This window comes from Thermobia domestica, chromosome 1, assembly GCF_964235325.1.
Source record: "Thermobia domestica chromosome 1, izTheDome1.hap1.1, whole genome shotgun sequence".
Taxonomy (NCBI): domain Eukaryota; kingdom Metazoa; phylum Arthropoda; class Insecta; order Zygentoma; family Lepismatidae; genus Thermobia; species Thermobia domestica.
The window spans coordinates 216269986-216289432 of record NC_137454.1 but is presented as its reverse complement, the minus strand read 5'-3'; the positions used below and the strand labels follow the sequence as shown (position 1 = coordinate 216289432).

Genomic DNA, 19447 nt, shown 5'->3' with positions numbered 1-19447 from the left:
GTGAGAGACCTATATGAAACTCTCATAACATTCGTGATTATAATTTTATAAAAAGTGCAACTAGATTTGTTTTCTTTTCTTTCTTTACGATTGATAAAAGTGTCAGAAATATTGCTGTTATTTGAAATAAAATTATTTTTTCTTCCCATTTCACCATAACATGACATTTATCTTCTTGGTCGCAGATTCTTTCCTCCTTCCGGTAGAGTTTATTCGAGTATAAATATTATTTTCTCAGAAGTTAACTTGTTGGGAACTTGTTCGCAAGGTGCGAACAAACTTCATGCAGAAGTTATAGCTGCTTTTCCTTTTCTTCTTAACAAAAAAGAAGGAAAAAATTAACAAATTTGATCTGCGTTATAGAAATCAATTGAGCACAGGAAAGGAAACGACTGTATTGCAACTTTGCTACAGGATGTTCGTAGAAAGCTGCAGGAATTTTCAATACCCTCATATATAAAGCTGATGTTATGGTTCATATAAGATCATTTAGTTCTTAATTGACGAAATGGATACAATTCATCCTTCAAGAGAAGCCATGAGATATCTAATGGTAAGTCTTAAGTGCTTGAAAATTAAGTGCTGCGTGCGAAGTCGTGTGCTATAACAGTGTAACAAAAAGTGTTTTTTTTTAATTTATTTATTTTATATTATTCGTTCATGGTTATGGTGCTAATCGATTATATCTTATACTGCATATTGGTTAATTACATCGAACTAATATATATATATATATATATATATATATATATATATATATATATATATATATATATATATATATATATATATATATATATATATCAAGAAGTTCAGCTCGTGTGTGGTGTGAATCCTTAATTCTCTGATATGCGTCTTAAGAACACAATTCTAGTGCTACATCGGTTCGATTCTTTAACTGGGGGAACAGGATGATCAAGATTGACCCAGCACTGTGAGGCAATTCAGCATAATATGCATTTATAATGAAAAAATAAAGGAACCAGGCGCGAACCCACAAATTTTTGTTGGGGCCAAGCTTTGCGAGGGGGGTCCACTACTACAAACCACCACGTCTATGTAGTATTGAACGGGTATTATTCTGCACTCGAAAAGATGACAAGTAACTGGAAAATATTTCCACCTATATTTTCAGAAAGAAATGATAGAACTACAATGTTTTTATAAGAAACAGATGAAGTGTAAGATCAATTTTTCGCGTTACATCAATCATTTCTCTGTTAAACAATTACAGTTTTATTGAAAAAAGTGTCCAAATGTATGTTGAGTTAGGAAATTTGGACCCGGTGGACACCCCCATAGGTGCGCCTGTGAAAGGGACAAATTCGGAAAATTTTGCTGACCGCACATCATACAACTAACAACCCATCTAGCGAACCCAAAGACATAATGGACTGTGGCATCACGGAGGTAGTCATAGCATAAATATGTTGCTTGTGTTATAATAAAATAATTTTCTTAGTTTAACAACACAACTTCAAGGCAGTATCTACACGTTGTACTGAACCTAAGAGTTCATGCCCTATCAGGTAAATCTTCATAATTTTCTTTGGATTCGTAGTCTATCTTATTGTGGATACGAAATTTCTAAGTATAAGAATTTCCTCAACACAATACAAGGAATCAAATGAATAAAATTCGAGAACCTTGTAAAACACCATGAACACAATATTGTCCACCGAAAACCCATATGATAGAGGATCGAACCAGGGGTCCCTCGCACTAGATGTAAGTGCTCTTCCACTAAACTTGCGTAAGTTCAATTTTATGTTGAGTACTTGGATTTTATAAATGCACTGTAAAATCGTTATCATGTAAAAATGTGAATATATTTATTTCCATCTAAGTTACAAACTTAATTGTTTTCACGTTATAATTATTTCTGAAAGCTATCACAATTACACCAAAGTAATATAGTTTCAAAACATACTGAAGTAATTGCTTCTGGATTACTACGGAATCTGAAAAAAATCAGTTACATATTAATTACGAAGTAGTCTTTTTTCTTCGTACCCGTTTTTATGAAAAAAATCTTGCCAACTTCATGATAAGATAAAATTACCTTGTGTACATATATATAATTATTTTTTAGGTACCATAAAGTTCAATTTCGGTATTAAATGGAAACAATTTATTCTTTATAATGTAGCACGCTTTACTACAAAATTTACCTTAAAAACATTTAAATATTTGTTATGATGCAAGTGCGGCATTTAACGTTCACATGAAAACGATTTAATTTAAATGCAAATGTTGCCTTGTTCGAATTTTAGGTGTGTCAATCGACACTAACTAGCAAAACTGCACGAAAATTAACACTTGAAATGTTCGTGGAAATAGTGCACGAAGAATAGAATTGCTGATACAATGTCTTACAATTATTTTTTACCCTTCTTTTTCTCTCAGTGGTAACTGTGATCACAATGTAAACAATACCATGAAATTGTCTTCCTTTTCCTGATTATTTCATTGCCCCTCAGATTTTTTTTAAAAAAGAAAATAAAAGTTAACGTAACAGTAGAATGGAATGCACAGTCTTGTAGAGATCAAGTAAAGTAGATGTTATGTGTATATGGTAGTAAATCAAGCGAAACAAGTCTACTTTCAAATTTTTATACTGAAACAATGTGGCCTTGCAGTTTGCCATTGAACTTAATAATCTGACACGATGGCTGGTTAGGATTGTCCATGCGTACTTGAGTATACTTGTGGACCCAAGCCAACGCCCACAACTGTTTGAGATGAATTTCTTAACTGTTGTATCTTATCCCAGTACACTCCGCGGCGGTGACTTAAAACAATCATTGTGCTAACGGAACGGTGGCGTTTTTCCGGAATGATTAGCAAATGGCTACAATGTTCATTATATGGAATGGTGAGTTAATTCTATTTGTTGTTTGTTACTTTATAAATTAGTGAAATGTATTGTTTTAGAACTACAGAATGAATGTGAGTTTTCAGAATGAACTAGCACCTACCACAGTGTTATCTTCACAGTTTGAGTTGTTTTATTTATCTTTTGTGTTTTATGTCCTTATGTGATACCGAGGTTATGAAGGACATGAACTATTATTAACTCCGAACCGCGATCGGAACTTGAGTCCGGTGCGGTTGGTGCGTCCACAGACCATGATACAGGTTTAACCCTCACAGCACGAGCAGTTTTTCATCACACTATATCGCTTTGAAGAGATTTATACGAGGACCTCGTCACTGGTATTGGCCGTTATCTTCAGGATCACATACTTTGCAAAATGAGTTTCCAGTTCAACATTGATTGTTTTACTTGTGCTCATTCCCCGCTCAACATTTATTGTTCTACTTGTGCTCAATTCCCGTTCAACATCGATTGTTCTACTTGTGCTCACTTCTAGTTCAACATTGATTGTTTTAGGGGGGCGGTGGCTCAGTGATAGAGAGTTCACCTCTGGTGCATGGGATTCGTGGCTCGATCCCAGCTCGCGCCAAGTGGGTTTTGTGGTGGTGCGTAAGTTTTCTCGAAATTCTCCCGTTTCCTCCAGCTTTCTTCATTTCACCATTTCATTCACTTCTCATTTTATCACCATCTCCTTTAGCGTAACCGTCATAACCGTCAGACGTAAAACTCACAGATTTCATTTTTTTATTATTATTATTCTACTTGTGCTTACTTTCCGTTCAAAATTGATTGTTCTACTTGTGATCACTTGTTGATTGTCCAACTTGTGCAGTTGTGCTCACTTCCAGTTCAACACTGATAGTTCTACTTGTGCTCACAAGTGGTTGAGTGATTAGTACGAAGCCTTCTTGTACACGTGCTCCAGGGTTCAATCTAGTGGAAGCATCATGTACTCTGGATTCATATTAAATCGTAGATACCGCCTTACGTATTTTGATGCTGGAAAAGAAATTAACAAACAAATCGAGAAGACAAAGTAGAACTCTCTATATATAGAGAGATAAAATTGACGTTGAGGAACACGGTGGCTCAGTGGATGAGCGCTCACCTCTGGTCTGAACTGTCACTGCTTCTATTTCAGCCCACGTGAGTTTGCTATGGAAAACATTGGAATAATACTCTTGACCTCCGTGGATTTCCTTGGGGTGCTCCCGTTTTCTCCCACATTTTCATTATAATTGTATCGTAATCATTCACTTTCATTAATCACCCTTCTCCTTCAGCCTACAGGGCATAATTGTGGGACGTAAAACTAGAAAAATCGACCTTGTATCTCATGTTGGCATGAGGAAATGGCTGAACACTTTGAAATGAATTTTTGAGCATATCATTTTGGTTGAACGGTGCTTTTATTGTAATATAGCTTTGATTGTAATATGTATTGTAAGAGAAAAGGAGAGTTCAATACCTTTCAAATAGTTTCAAATAATTTCAAATCTTATTCTTCGCGCGAAAGGAACGGCATTTCAGCTAGTACCACATAAAACTTAGTTACTTCAATTCGGATCACTTGAGTAATTCCTTGGCAATATTGACAATTTTTAAACTTATTAAGTACCAATAGAGGTAGTGACTTCTCAGGGAATTATGTTTGGAAAGCAATTGTTCCCCCCCCCAAAGAACTTCGCTGATGGGCCCATTTTTGGTAGTTGCTCACTGCAAGTCAGTCTTATGTAAGAACTTTCTATTAAAGATACCGGGCAAATGACACTATGCTTTCCAGTAAACAGTTTTAATAATCTATTCTTTTTCATCAAAATGCTTTTTCTCAGAACAAAGGCTTTGAAGAGGGTTCTGTTTAGAGAGACAAAATGATGCGAGGTAAAAGGGAACCAAATTTCGTTGTTACCCGGAATTATATTACCAATTTTAAAACTCGTCTGAATTCTTTGTGATGTGAAGTGAACTGGAAAATTTGAGCTTCAGTAGTAGGTGATAAGTCGAGGTGGAGACTAGATAGTGAAATGGGTAACAAAATAAAGGATGATCTTACGTAATGGTCTGTGTACCTCCATCTGGAAGTGGTTCGGAGCTCATGTTAAACAGTAGGTTCCACCCTTCGTAACGTCGATGTTACATAAAGACGGAAAACAAAAATTTTAAATTCAAACAATGGGTAATGAATTTTAAACGAAAGTTTTGTTCATTTTTGTCATAATCTAAGCCTTTATACATACAAAACTTTAAATTGTGAATTGATTAGGAATTAAGCGTTCCTCTTCAACTCTTGAGGTTATACAAGATGTATTCCTATAATTTAATGTGAAATCCGAATCAGATACACTGCTACTGGGAACCAAACCCGGGTCTCCCACACCAAAAGCAAAAACGCTCATCATTTACAGTAGGAGCACTAAGCAGATTCATGTACCTATCTTTGCCTAAAAATTAGTAAATCTGATAATCAGTCTTCTAAATTATTATAAACAGGAAAATTAATTAGATGAAATTATCTTATATTATGAAATATTAATGTTTGATAGGAATTTTATCGCTCGGTTTCCTAGAGAAAATCCATTTACGAGGAATTGGAAACGAACTTCATAGACTATACATTTTTACGAAAATTACTCATCTGAATTTAAAGGGAATAATATATAGAATTTATCCCACAAGATGTTAGTACACTAAATATGGTCGAAAACTCAACAAAAATACTTGAAATAATAGAAATATTGGACAATAGAAAAAGAACTTGTTTTTTAATATCTACTTCTGGCTAAAGATGTATAATTATGATAATCACATGTATTTCGTGTTTTCAAAGGTCATTCAAGGTCAATTTTTTTTTTATTCTATTTTATTTGTTTGCAAGCTTAAGGACAAACATGGAAGAAAACACAGTAAATGATGTGATAGGTTGCCTGTGGAGATCGATAACCTTATGTTGTAAGTAGATTTCACATCTAAATTAAATTTCCGTGTTCAAGAGTTGGTGATATCTTCTTTTCTTAAATACAACTGGAAGAATACGAGAATGCTATAAACAAATAACATACACTCTACTTATAATTATTCTTCATATTTAGAAGCGTATTTTATTCTTTTAACAGAGACAAAACTATTTTTGTTTATACATTAACATAAAAACCAGTGTCGATTAGCAAACGAACTTGAAGAATCATGACATTGATTAGCTCACGTCTTCAAAACTGGAAAAAGGAAAGTCTGCCGTGAGCGTTGGATCACATCCTCTTCTGCCCATACCGCTGAGGTTGTTCAGGGTTGTTCAAATTGGTTATAATAATAAATGATATTCAACTTTTCATAAATTCCACAGCATCCGATATTGCAGATGTAAATATCTAGAATACTCTCACTCTCCTCATAATAACACGAAGTGAATTATGCTTGAAGTTGAATTCTGTTGAGTATATGGTACTACTTAAATTCGGAGACAATTTGGAACATATATAAACTCTTTATCAAAGATTTTCAGAAAAGTAATATAACAAAAGGTTCAAGTTAATGGTTACCGTTAATGCTTCATAATTGGCATGTTCCGTGTTCGAGTCAAATAGCCGTTCATCCTAGCAGGTTTTCCAGGGTGTTTCCCAATTTCCACCAATCGAGTATTGGAACGGCCTTTGAATATAGGTCCTGACCAACTTTCTTCCATTTCTTTATTCGCTATTGTTGATGGTTGTTGATTATATCCAGAGTAAATTGATCTTGCATGTTGTTTCTGGATGTTTGTTTGTTTCATAAAACTATGAAAATGGTGCAGTAATCTAGCTATGGAAAGATAAATTAAAATGTCACTGCTTTCCCGTACTCCAAAGCAACAAGCATTTTATTATTAATAATAAAGTGAAAAAAGTTGAAAACAATTTACAAAAATTCCAAATCTCAAACAAATATCAAATGCTGTAAACATAATAAATAAACAAATAAGATTTAAAGGAGAGTGCACTTCAGAAATGTTAGACATAATTTAAAAGAATACTATCTGTCATTGTAAATGAAGAGTCAGTAGAGAGAAATAATTTGCTGTCTTCTTTTCTCCTTTAGGTTTTCAGGGGATGGCCATTTCTTGCATATAAGTCACTCACATGCATTGACATTCATCTACAGTAGGAGATGCAACGTTATTGCGTTGCATTATTTTCACTGTCTCGTTGTCTATGGAAGTCCACTATGTTACTAGCCCTTGAGGAATTTATTGCCGTTCTTAAATTTGTCAAAACACCGTTGTACTGTCTGTTTACACTGTTCTATAAATTTAAGGAAGTTTTATGCAACAGAGACAAAGGGAATCATTTATGAATAATTTTAGGGTACTGAACACCAAAATGACCATGAAAAAAGTAAGATTAGTTCTTGTTTTGAAATTACAGGCAGAAGAAAGGAAAACCCCGAAACTAATGGAGAATGTACTGTACGTATGTATTTCTTCTATTTTCACGACAGAATTCCCAAATTATCAGAAATTATACAGATTTTTCATGACATTGTATTATATTATAGGATCTTCATACTGTTTTTCATGCACAAAATTTATGTCACTTTATTTGAAGGGAAATTGGAAATTTTACGAAAGGGGGAAAGTGTTTTTAAAATCTATGTCGAAATCCAGCAATTTTCATGAATTTTCCCGTTTTCCTTCAAATAACATAAGTAGCATAAATTTGTCATAGGTTTAGAAACCCTTCTTTTCTTTCACTATTTTCGTAAATTTTCCTATTTCCTTTGGAGTAAAATGAAATAAACTTTGCGTATAAATCAGTCCAAAGTTCCTAGGATACGTGGCTATGAAAAATCTGTAGATTTTTTTTAAAAAATCATATTAGGTGTTCCGTCATGAAAATCACAAAAATAGATAGGTTTTCCATTATAGACCTATTTGGGCTTTTCCTTCTTTGTCTCTGGAACTTCAAAACAAACATCTAGCTTGCCATTGTCATTTTTATGTTGAGCATCCTAAAATTATGCAAAAATGGTTGCTTATTCTTTCATTAGAAAACCTGTATGGAACAGTGTTATATACCACATCTCTACGTAGTGACTGGCAACTTTTTCTTACCGCTTCAGCAGTGTTTGTTCCCAGTATAACCTACTGAATCATACAGGCTCATATAAACTTAGTGCTGTTTGGGGTTCCCATGTTTAACCTGCTGATGTCCCCGTTTAAGTAAAGATCACAAACAGTAGTTGCAAGAGGAATCACTCACTAACTCATTACCCTATTTTTTTCAGTGGGAAATGAAAAAGTAGGGAGCGAGTGCAGTGCCATTACATGGCAATCCAATAGAACTTTCTTGAGAAAAAGCCACTACTCGGTATGTCTTACAGGTAGTGTTTTGCTCAATGAAACCGGAAGTGCTAATTGATATCTATTATTTCCGGTTGCAATAAAGGAAAAATCATAGATGAAACATATTCTTGCCATACTGAATCCACATTAAAAAGCTGCTTCTCGCTATTTCCGTTTTATCCATTCTGTGATCAGTGTTGTAAACGAAATCGTACATTATCACCACTTCCGGTTTGAATAGATAAACGAAAGTCGAAACGAAACTCATTCTTCGGGCGCTGAATCACTATAAAGAAAAAACTTTTCGATATCTCTTAGAAAGTAAGTATTGTTTCTGGAAATAAGTATTGAAACTGGAAGTATTAGTAAATTTCAATCACTTCCAAGATTGTAGAACGTTCCGGATAATGATTGTATATTCTCTCTAGACTCAAAATTGATTGCAAAAAAAAAAAAAAAACACTTGTCGCTATCTATTACCGTTTTTGTTTTATGGCAATCACCATTGAAACCGGTAATGGTTGATTTCTGCCGCTTCCGTTTTGAATAGAGAGTTAACAAAGATGGTCGGACCTATTCTTGAGATGCTGAATCGATTTCAAAATTGCTCTACGGAAATCAAGATTATAACCTAAAGTAGAAGTAAATTTCAACCACTTTCGGTTTTCATAGTGTTGCAGATGGTGATGGAATATTTATTCTCTTGAGATGCTGATTCGAGTTCAAGAAACCACTTATTGCTATCTGTTATCGTTTTTATTCAATGAGGATCTACGTTGAAACTGGAAATGGTTGATTCCTACTATTTATGGTTAGAATAGAGGGTTAATGGATGAGATAGAACATATCCTTGGTACGCTGATTGCAAAAACCGCTTCTCGGGATATCTTTTACCGATTTTGTTCTGATACTGTCAACAGACGGGCAGACCAAGACGATCTTTAACACTTCCGATACTTATGCATAGCACAGTTTGGAAGTCTAAAATATTGGTAATACTGAACCAATAAATCTCCAAATTTTATTTTACAAACAGGCCTTTCATCCACTTTACCCACTAGTGTGCCTTTGGTTCATGAGGTGCCGAGTTCGATTCGCAGTGGGATTGCGTTGAACGCATTACAATGTTTCAGATTTCACCTTAAGCTGTAGCTTCATGTCGCTATGGTCACAAAGAGTTTATAAAAGATACCATGATAAGGAACAAAGGAACATTTAATAAAAACGTATAATGTTTACGAATATGAATATTCTTCTTATAAATAAATAAGCTCTTACTAAATGCTCAACTAAACAAACAAATGAAAATTCATATAAAGACTTTGCTTTTGTTCATTCACAAACATCTCAACAAAACCATGGATGATCCACAACCAAATATATATTTTGTACTAGTATTGAAGTGGAAAAAAAAAACTTTTGGAAATTCGTAATTTAGAGCTCAATTAAAGTCAACGTGACAGTCAAATGAAGCAAAGAAATACGGTTAATATCTTGAGCAAAACGAAATTTGTTTTTGAACGATCAATATTTTCAACAAAACAAGATTACTTATTTTTGCCATTTTCATACTAGTAATTTTAGCAACTACGAAAAATATCATAGTTGCTTGAAAACGAATACGAACATAGTCTACCAAATAGTGACCAAGACCTCAAATTAACTTTTATAATAATTGGTATTCTAACTTCAGTTATGATTGTGATCAAAATGTCTCTCAAACGTCTAAAAGTTTCGTAAATGTCATAGACATGAAATCCAGCAACAGATCGACTCCGTTTCTGCATGAATTTTCATTTACAAAGGTGTCCAAACTCATGAGACCGGCGCAGAAATATTTCTAGAAATATTACTTAGAAACGCCCTATGAACGAGTATATACACCTTTGTCAAGGGCACAGATCTTGTCATTGAAACCCCCTACTCTGACAACATGTTTTGTTTGACACACAATTGAGCATATCAACCTAAAAGGAAAATGAATGTTTCAACCTCTACCAACTTTGTCTCTGATTTATGTTCTTTGTCGCGTCAATGATTTACTCTGTTATTTAATTTTTCTTTTTCATTACATGAACAAGAAGAAACAAAACATGTTATCAATAGGAAAATATACAGTATATGACAAGCGTAAAACACAATTCACATGAAAAAGGGCACTTGAAACATGAACTATTCTCCTTTCACTTTTGCCATTTGGGGACAGTGATGAAATACTATTGCTTGCAAGGCTAAGCATACAGATGCTCAATTATACTTCTACAAGTATAAACATTTGAACACGTCTTTGTACATGTGTACATTATCATCTACATATATGTAAAAAGTAAAAACAAGATATAATTCTATAATATGGCTTAACTTCTTTAAAATTCACTGACGACCAAAGAATGGTATCCTAAGCAGGATCGTATAGCTTCCTCATACCAGAGTTTTCGAGTTAGTTTCAACTTGGCTTATACAGTAGAAGCTCACGTTTCATTTAATGTATACATGAAATCATTAAGAATGCTGCATTGATACATATCAGTTACAGAAGCGTCCTATCCAATCTTCTCAGCTTCGGGAGAGAGGATATCAAAACCTCGGGAGCATGCACGTAGCCAAGGGGGTCCAGAGACTCCGCCCCCTTCGAAACCAGAAATGAAAAAAAAATTAAGGAAGGATGAAACAAATAGAAACGAGAAAAAGAAGAATCAACGTTAAAAATAAAATGCTACAACAAGCGTTTGGTTACTCTTTCTTATGAGGAGCTTAACTAGAAACACACTAGCCGAATTACTTGTAATACATGGTGGTGAATGAGCGGAATATCCTGGGAAACTCAGGGAATTTGAAATTTCTATATAAAAAAAAAACGGAATTCTCAGAATTTCTGCTACTAGTCAAGGAAATTTCGAGCTTTCGAAAACATAGTGCCGTTCTGTAATACTATGGATATTTTTTTATCATAATTTTTCGTCATCGCTTCTTTGCAATATCAAACATGTTATTTCAGAAACAGTTTTCTACTGTTCCTTTAACTTGTCATTTGGAACAGACAGTAGTTGACGGAACAATAAAAGCAAAAAAGTTATGTGGAAAGAAAGTGTTGTTAACATTTGATTCAACAGAGAAAGGAACGCAGATATTGTAAAATATTTTACAAGGCATTATTGGATAAGCACTGTTTATTATAGTTGAGATCATAATGAAAGGAAAATTATTATATTTGAATGAACAGAGGAAGGAACGCAGATACTGTAAAACATTTTTCATTTTTTTTTTTTTTTTTGTATATTCTTTTACTCGAGATTTCTTCATAGTTTGTTAATAAAATGCATACTAACATATGTTCAGCTTATTGTCCTAATAAACTAATATATGTTGCCAGTAAAATAGTTTAGATTGATCGGGCCTCTGGTGTGATAACCACAGTATTTTATGTCACGGACCCCCCATTACGAAATCCTGGATACGTGCCTGTCGGGAGGGAAATACCATATTCATCACCAACATGCGACGCTTTTATTTTCAAACTTTGGGGAGGAAATTTTTATCCTCCCTTAACATGCCTGGATAGAACACTGGTTCTAAAAATTTTTGAAGCTCCATTTGTAAGTTTATGTTTGTTATAATACTTATATAGCTTCTATGGTACACTTTGTGGCCTTCCAAATTTTAGTCAACGAAGTCATCAGATTTAGAATACTTTTAACAATTCGGCAATATTAAACCAATCACATTTATATTAGTTTATTGAACGGAAAATTCTAGTTATGCAATTTTATATTTGTACTGATTATGTAAGGCTAAAGAAAGCAACATTTTTAGAGATGAGCTATCAGAAATGAATACTTAGCATTTCTGATTTAGATTTTTTTTAAGTGTTGAAAATATTTATTTGTTTCCCTTTACCATATATTAGAATTAAAACTAAACGAGTTTGATGGCGAAATATAATTACTGCGAACAGCCTTAAATGTCTCACAATGTATTTTCGTTTTCTTAATACTGTACCAGTAAGTCAATTAGAGGTTTTGGATGATGCAATATAATGAATGAATTTCATAATCCATCTACTTATTCCATATCTGCTCATTCCATCAACCCATTCTTTGGAAAAAAGAAGAGAAAATCTTGAAGTGCATATCGGTAATTAATCATTAAAATACAAAGCTTGTTCTCCTACAATTAAGTAGTTATCGACTCATAATGGCCTATTAATATAAGTTGATTTAGCTCTGAATGTCCAAGCAATACCAACGTAATTTAATTCTTGTTTTCACGTTAGATTACAGTTAAAGTTAATTGCATGCTTCCTTCAACTTGTTTCCCATTGCATAGTCACCTGGAAATGTGGTTGGTTGATTGAAGTGCCCTTCTATTGCTTAAAGCAGAATCCAAACCATTGCTCGGGTTTTTATTCTAGATTAACTCGGCTAAAGACAGTAAAGAGAATCACTCGGAACGTACTTTTATTAACAGATGGGTTATGGATAGCAACCGTTAATGTTACCGTGACCCTTGAAGATGTTAACGTATTGACTTCCATTAACGAACTCAGCCGAGATAATTGCTATAACTGTCTTTTGCAAGAAAACAGAATTCAAAAATTCGCTTTCGTTCAGGAGTTATTGTGTGGAGTAAAAAAATTATTTTTTTAGTTAACGTCCCATGATCATGCCCTTTTTAAGCTGAAGGAGACGGTGTGTTTAATTGTAACGTATGTACATACTAACATTACAGTCTTATAACGTCCACTTGTTCCTAATAAATACTCCAACCGGAGCTACAACTCGAAACCACGCTCACTAACTACTTGACCACAAAGAGTCACTATCAGGAAGATTGAATACTACTTTACAATGTGTTTCCTCAAAGACTACAGAAAGATTACTAAGTTCGCATGTGATGAGGAGAGTAGGCAAATTTACTGTAACTAGTAATATTCCATGGTCTTCTTGACTTATTAAATATGTAGTTAATATTTATATAGGTCTATGTTTCAAAGTTAGCATAGAATAGTAATGATATAGTAGATATCACATTTTGATAGTTACTGTCATATGTAGATACAGTATTATGTTAGTGAAAAAGGACTACTTTGTTTATTTGTTCCGCGTGTCTCCTTGTTTCATGTGTCTAGAGACCAGACTTTCTCACTATGCCATATTACACCACCACCCTTTATCACATCCTCCTGCCAGTGATCCCTTAAAGTAATACCCAGTTTGTAATATGTTTTTAATTACTGTTGCCTATCGCTTGTGAAGCCTAGTGAATTTATACCAGGCTCAGGTTTCACGCTAGCCCTCATTAAATTCTTGTATTTCAATATGCAGTTTTTCCATCAGTTTCATTTCTCTTTTATGCAAATTATTTTTTAAATGGTTCTTTATGTATTTAAAATTGTGTTTTTTTTATATTACTTGTTGCATTTGAAGTATGGAAATAACATGCCAATCAAAATAATATTTAAAAATATATTTTTCTGCTACTAGATCTTAATTACATTTACCTTTTTCACCTCTCTTAATAACTTTCATGTATTCCTCTCGCGAACCTACTATGGGTCCCGCCCGACTCCCCAGATTGAAAGATATCTCGGTCTAGACCAATTAGAAGATGAGATATTGACATTTGGAATGGAGAGAACTCCGATGTTGTAAAAGCACATGAAAAAAAATTAAAATATAGTGTCTATAGTGGCATTTTAAAATTAGTATAGTAATCTTTACCCGTGCTTTCCATATCTCCAAAATGAGTTAAGATATCAAATTGCTGTAAGCGCCATTAGTATCTTTGTGTTTATTCCAACCCATGTATGTAATTGGATGTGTTATTTCTCTTGGTACTTTTTTAAAAATGTACTTTATAAAAAGTCAAATTTTCAATTCACTGTAACTTTGTTTCTACTTGTTAGAAACATATCATATCATGGTCATAGTATTCGACACTAAGGTACTTCCGTCTATCCCACATGCATTACTACTATTGTAGAGGCTTCCAAAATTTGGATGTTTACTGGTGGCATCCTTAGTTTCTAAAACTAAATAATAAATTTAGTATTTTAAGTTTTAATTTAATATGTTGATTTGAAATATGTCATAACTTGGTGTAGTGCTATTTAAGTATATAACATACATAATATTGAGTTAACAACATTGTTTATTGGGTAATTTTGCTGGGTATGTCAAACAATGTCCTCTGTCGATATTTGCATATTACAAAATCTCATCGAATTTTTTGTTTGGTTTAAAAGTTACAAAAGCCACTTTGATATACATTCAAAGATAAATGGCCCACTTTGTATACACTCAATGTTGACTCAGAGCTGCTTCGTGGCTATATGGTTAGCATTTAGCTTGAGTTCGATTACCGATGTTGGCTTTTATGGTTCAGATTCCACTTTCAGCTGTAGGTCCTCGCCTCATATAGCATCAGTGCCAAGAGCAACATTAAACTCAAAACCAACTAGTTGATCTCAACTAGGGATAGTCAATTCCGGACTCCGGAAAGTAAAATCGGAAAAATTCCGATTTCGGAATTTTTCTGAATTCCGGATTTTTCAAAATCCGGAAAGTGAAATTTCCGGTTCCGGAAAATGAATTTCCGGAATCCAGATTCTGGAAAATTTTGGCCATCCCTAATCTCAACACTTGAATATACAACGTAAATGAAATTTCAAGTCCTTTACCAGTGGTGTGCATAGAATTCATCCAATCCATAGAATATTTCATTCAGTGTACATAGAAGTCTAAACAGATAAACTCATATTGATAATAGTAGTATTTAAATGATAATAACACTTAAACGTCTATCTTTTATAATATATCCGCACTCCACTACTTTTACATAATAATTAATACACTTTGATTTTGAGAGATTGGCCTATTGAGTTTAGGCATTCTCTACTCTTTTAAGTTAATAAATACTGGCATTGGTTCCAAAAGAGAACTATCTTTCAGAGAAAATTCTTCTTCCAAAATAAGTTTAAAAAATTGAGTTTCTTCGAGACATTCGAGAAGAGATTTCACGAGCCAACTCGTCTTGAGTTTTCGAACCGAGACAAGCATTTGTCTCGCCCCGCCTCGAATTCTAAAAAGCGCGTCTCTTCTCATTTGCATCCCTAATATCTCTAGGTGTACATTTAAACGATCTGTGATTAACTGATGTTACTTTTGCATTTGTCAAAAGTATGTCCGTATGGACTTCCTCTACAACAACAAACAACATGACAATACGTATTACGACACGTATATATAAATATCTCTGTCTTTAGGGCAACGAGTAAGTCAAAGTATTGTTTTCCAAGACGAGTCACTGTCATATCAATATTTATGGTACTAATTTGTTCGAGTATTTTCGTCATAAATTTTAAAGACATTTCGTAAAAGGAACATATTGGTTGAATAGGGTCTATTTTTTTTTCAGGGTATGTGGCTACAAGAGGTTATACCTTCTTCATGTTACTTTCTACTTTAAACTGAAATTTGTTTGGACTTGGTTCTTGGCAACATTGAATAATCTCGACTCAAAGTTGTTTTTTTTTTTCTGATTTCAGTGACAGATATCGCTTTAGTCAGCGTCGAATTCATCGGACCTCAGAGAATCCTCTGAAGAAAGCAAATGGACAATGTGTTGTGAAATGTAAAGCTACCGCGAGATATAAATATTTATTGATAACTCCAATACAAATACTGAAAGAAATTAAGCTTACAATGATACACTTTAATACGATATTTTTTCCATAGATTTAGAGCTATGATTTTCATACAATGAAGATTTAACGTTTCTTTTATCTGGATCTCTTAAACATAATTTTTGTGTACAATAATAATAATAATAATAATAATAATAATAATAATAATAATAATAATAATAATAATAATAATAATAATAAATGCATCTTACGTAAGAGATCTGATAAAAATCGCGGAAATTTATCTGCTAATGTAAAAAAGAATTAAGCCACAAATTTTAATTTTGCTCGTGAAATCGTGCAATAAAAAAATGGAAAAGAGAACAACGTCCGACAAAATAATTTTAGAAAGTTTAAAATTAAAAGCCTTAATGTTACGCAAGAAAGATCCGTTAGTCTTTCTGCAATAGAGTGAAGAACGAAGAGTGACCGACACTGAAAGAAAAAAAAGCAATTCAAGAGGAAAGATAATGGAAATTGTCGTTGTTTCCCTGTGTGTGTTTGTGCAGATTTATTGCAAATTGTATTGTATTGTTTCTGAATACATATAATCATATTGTAACTGCTATAAATATAGTTACATAACAAAGAAGCCAGCTGAACTGAAGCATGAGATTTGCATTACTCTTTCGACACGCAGTTTAGCTTTAGTTTATGTTAATATGATGAGAATATTTCAAGTGTTAACCCTTAAATTTCTATGTCTGTCTCTATATATAAAAGAACGAGTCATTACTAACTGTAAATAACTGGTTGATCAACACCCAGGCATTACTAACTGCGAAGACCAGAATCTTGAAATTTGGATGTTAGGAAGACTTTGTGACTAAAGGTACTACCAAGAAGTTTTTTAATTTTTTTTTATTTTTTTATGTTATTTTTTTATTTATTTATTTATTTATTTATTTATTTTTGAAATTTGACTTGGAAGAGGGTAGGAGTTGCAATTATTATAGAAAGATGTCCATATCTCGGAATCCCTTGAGTTAGAGACATGAAATTTGGTGTTTGGACTTTTCATTTAAACATGTTTCAATGTTTTTTTTTTTTTTTTTTTTTTTTAATGTTTGACCTACATAGAATGGAAGATTTGATTTGATTTTCGATTTAGTGTCCCTTTCATCGGCGAAGTTATGTGAGACGTGGACCTACAGCTTAACATGGAATCCGAATCACATAACCTCCCGTCATGAATTGAACTCAGATTTCCCACGTCAAAGGCACGTACACTAACCGCTTAGCCACGAGCGAGCTCTAGAATGGATGAAAAAGAGGGTGAGGAGTTCACTAAGATTCCTATACAATGGCTTGAGTTTCTGCGAGATACTAACTTTAGATGAATTCTGTATAAAAGATTCAGGAGGAAGAACGCAAAATATTGCCCACAGAATCACATGGGACATTTGCTAGTACTAGTAAATAATAATAATAATAATAATAACTAGGAATGCAATGTATATACCCGATTGCAATGAAATGAGCTGAGCGAGCTTAAACTACGTAATCAGGAAGCGTTTTTCGGTGATTATTCCTCGATGGTACATCGGATTTTTGATTTCGACCTATGTTGTCACTCAGCACGACATACTCTATCAGCGTGCTAAGTTTGGTTGAGATCGGCCAAACGGTCTAGGAGGAGTTCGCGGACAACCAAACGGCTAACCCGAGTATAAGAGCTTCGCTTCGCTCAGCTCAATAATAATAATAATAATAATAATAATAATAATAATAATAATAATAATAATAATAATAATAATAATAATATCCAATTAATAAGGTGTATAATACATTTGAACTGTAAAGAAGAACAATATATCTGAAATGATCCAGAACCGATTATTATATTATCTTATAAATAGGTGATTTTTCCTTATGTTGATTGCTTCATATATTTATATAATATATTACCTCACCTGAAAATGGTGGCCATATTTTGCCATTGTTTATGCCATTATGAATGTAAGCATTTTTGGCATTTCAAACCACCTTCAAATGAAATAATACAAGTCCAAATCATGTTAGTAAGCGGTGGGCTTGTACGTTTTAGGTTGTACTGTTTATTATACTAAAAGATGTGTGCTTAAGGGCTGAATTTTTCATGAGAAACAGAGAAAGAATGTGTCCTGTAGATTTTAACGCTTATCCTAAAGTGGTGATTATATTTCTGAAATAGAGATGCCAAAACTTGTGAGCTCAGTTTTTGAGCTCAATAATTGAGCGCGATCATGATCGCTATAAGTAGATAGCGACCCAGAGCCTCAGTCAGAGCGAGCTCGAATTCCAATGAGGTTCGGGATCACTGATTAAAGTAAATGGCACTCGAGGTTGAGTTAACGCAGGCATTATTGAAAGTAGCGAGCCCCAGTTCTAGCGAGTGCAAGTTTGAGATAGCACGAGGTTCATTGAGAGTAGCTAGCCCGAGCTGTAGCGAGTGCTAGTCTGGATTTGTGGACTAGCGTGTGGCTCATTAAGAATAGTGAGCTCGAACTTTAGCGAGTATGAGTCTTGGCTAGCGTGAGGTTCATTGACAATAGGTAGCCCGAGGTTTAGCGAGCAAGAATTTGGACTTGTGACCTAGTTTGTGGCTCATTGAGAACAGCGAGTCCAAGCTCTAGCAAGTACGAGTCTAGATGAACCTCATACTAGCCCAGACTCACACTCGCTAGAGCTTGGACTACTTATTGTCAATGAGCTCGGATAAATTTATATACAACAGCTAGCTTGTGTGAGTCTGGGCTAGCACGAGGCTTATTGACAAAAGGTAGTCCGAGCTCTACCTTAGGTAGTAAGTAAGAATGTGGACTTAAGGGTTAGCGCGTAGTTCATTAAGAATAGCGAGACTGAATTCTAACGCAGAAGTCTGGGCTAGCGAGAGGCTCAATGACAATAGGAAGCCTCAGCTCTAGCGAGTAAGAATCTGTGTGTGTGAGCTAGTGCATGACTCATGGAAAATAGCGAGCACCAGTTCTAGCGAGTACTAGCCTGGGCTAGCACGAGGGTCATTGAGAATAGCTATCTCGAGCTCTAGAGAACGTGAGTCTAAACTAGCGTGAGCCTTATTAAGAATAGCCATCCCGAGTTCTGATCTGAGCAAGCGCGAGTCTCATTGATAATTACGAGCTGGAGCTGTAGCGAGTGTGAGTGTGACCTAGCGTGAGCCTCATTGAGCTTAGTAAGTGCGAGCTCCTTTGAAGATAGTGAGTCTAACCGCACGCGAGCTCGAGTGATTTCCGATTTGGAAATAGTCATTTGTTCTGAAAAGATCAGTCGACCACTCACTTAAAATTTGATGCACTTGAAATAGGTGAGCCAATTAACCTATTTCTTACTTTAATTGTAGTGAAGGCTGTCTAAATCTATTCCCCTTAAAGTGGATCCTGGGTATATTATTCGCTCACGTATGCCTAGAGGACGTGTGCGAATATCGCGGCTTCACAAGAAAAAGCGTTTCAATTAAAAGAAAGGAACATAAGAACACAATTTAAAGTTGTCCTCTTGGTTAATACGAGAATTATTGTAGTTACAGATGTTCCTTGAGGACATTCAGGTATTGAAAATGTCAATGTCAAAA

At 34.2% G+C, this 19447-nt stretch overlaps 1 protein-coding gene across 2 annotated transcripts in view; it reads left to right on the top strand.

Moving 5' to 3' along the window:
* Nucleotides 1-2723: 2723 nt before the first annotated feature.
* Nucleotides 2724-19447, top strand: part of LOC145667064 (uncharacterized) — a 35422-nt gene continuing 18698 nt past the window's right edge. For both annotated transcript variants that reach the window (XM_081734765.1, XM_081734774.1), the window contains exon 1: nt 2724-2875. In XM_081734765.1, coding sequence (XP_081590891.1) covers nt 2837-2875 — 39 coding nt within the window. In that variant the 5' untranslated portion in view covers nt 2724-2836. The remainder of the gene's footprint in view (nt 2876-19447) is intronic.